At 74.5% G+C, this 623-nt stretch overlaps 1 protein-coding gene across 4 annotated transcripts in view; it reads left to right on the forward strand.

The window, feature by feature from the left end:
- The first annotated feature begins 267 nt into the window (after window positions 1-267).
- Window positions 268-623, forward strand: part of SEC14L2 (SEC14 like lipid binding 2) — a 23,876-nt gene continuing 23,520 nt past the window's right edge. For 2 of the 4 annotated variants that reach the window (XM_040251051.1, XM_040251052.1), the window contains exon 1: window positions 268-431. In XM_040251051.1, the coding sequence (XP_040106985.1) occupies window positions 378-431 (54 nt within the window). In that variant the 5' untranslated portion in view covers window positions 268-377. The remainder of the gene's footprint in view (window positions 432-623) is intronic. The other 2 variants (XM_040251054.1, XM_040251055.1) reach the window with 2 other exon arrangements.

Raw genomic sequence — 623 nt, forward strand, 5'->3', positions numbered from 1 at the left:
GGGTCACACGGCCCAGAGAGCTCAGGTGTCTCCTGCAAGGTCACACCGAGAGCTAAAGGTAAATTTGGGACTGCAACCCAGACTTCCTGCCCCAATGCGGTCCACCGGCCTCGGCCCCGGGTGGGCACTCGCGCGCACCCCTCCCGCCCAGGTCTCCGCTTCAGGAGGGCGGAGGGGACCCGCCTCGGATGCTCCCGCGCCCGGCGCATCGCTCCCTACTCCGCCCCTTGGGATTCTTTAAGAGGCGGGGCTTGGCCGCCACACGCGGCCCGGGCAAAAGGCTGGGACTCGACTCCGGCGGCGGCGGCGGCGGCGGCGGAGAACGCGTCGGTGCTCCATCTCCTGCGGCAACCGCCGCGCCCCGAGCCTGAGCCACGATGAGCGGCAGGGTCGGCGACCTGAGCCCCAAGCAGAAGGAGGCGCTGGCCAAGGTGAGCCTCGCCCCGGCTCGGGCGACGATGGCCGGCTCCTCCTCCGGCGGCGGCGGGGGCCCGGGGAAGGGGCTGGGCGGGGGTGGCGAGCGCGGGTCCGCGGGTGGCCGGTGGAGGGAGCGGCGGCCGCCGCACCGAGCTGCCCACGGCCGCCGACCCCCACATTCCCTGGCTCCCTCCGCCGGCCGAGGG

This window comes from Oryx dammah, unplaced genomic scaffold, assembly GCF_014754425.2.
Source record: "Oryx dammah isolate SB20612 unplaced genomic scaffold, SCBI_Odam_1.1 HiC_scaffold_12, whole genome shotgun sequence".
Classification (NCBI taxonomy): Eukaryota; Metazoa; Chordata; class Mammalia; order Artiodactyla; family Bovidae; genus Oryx; species Oryx dammah.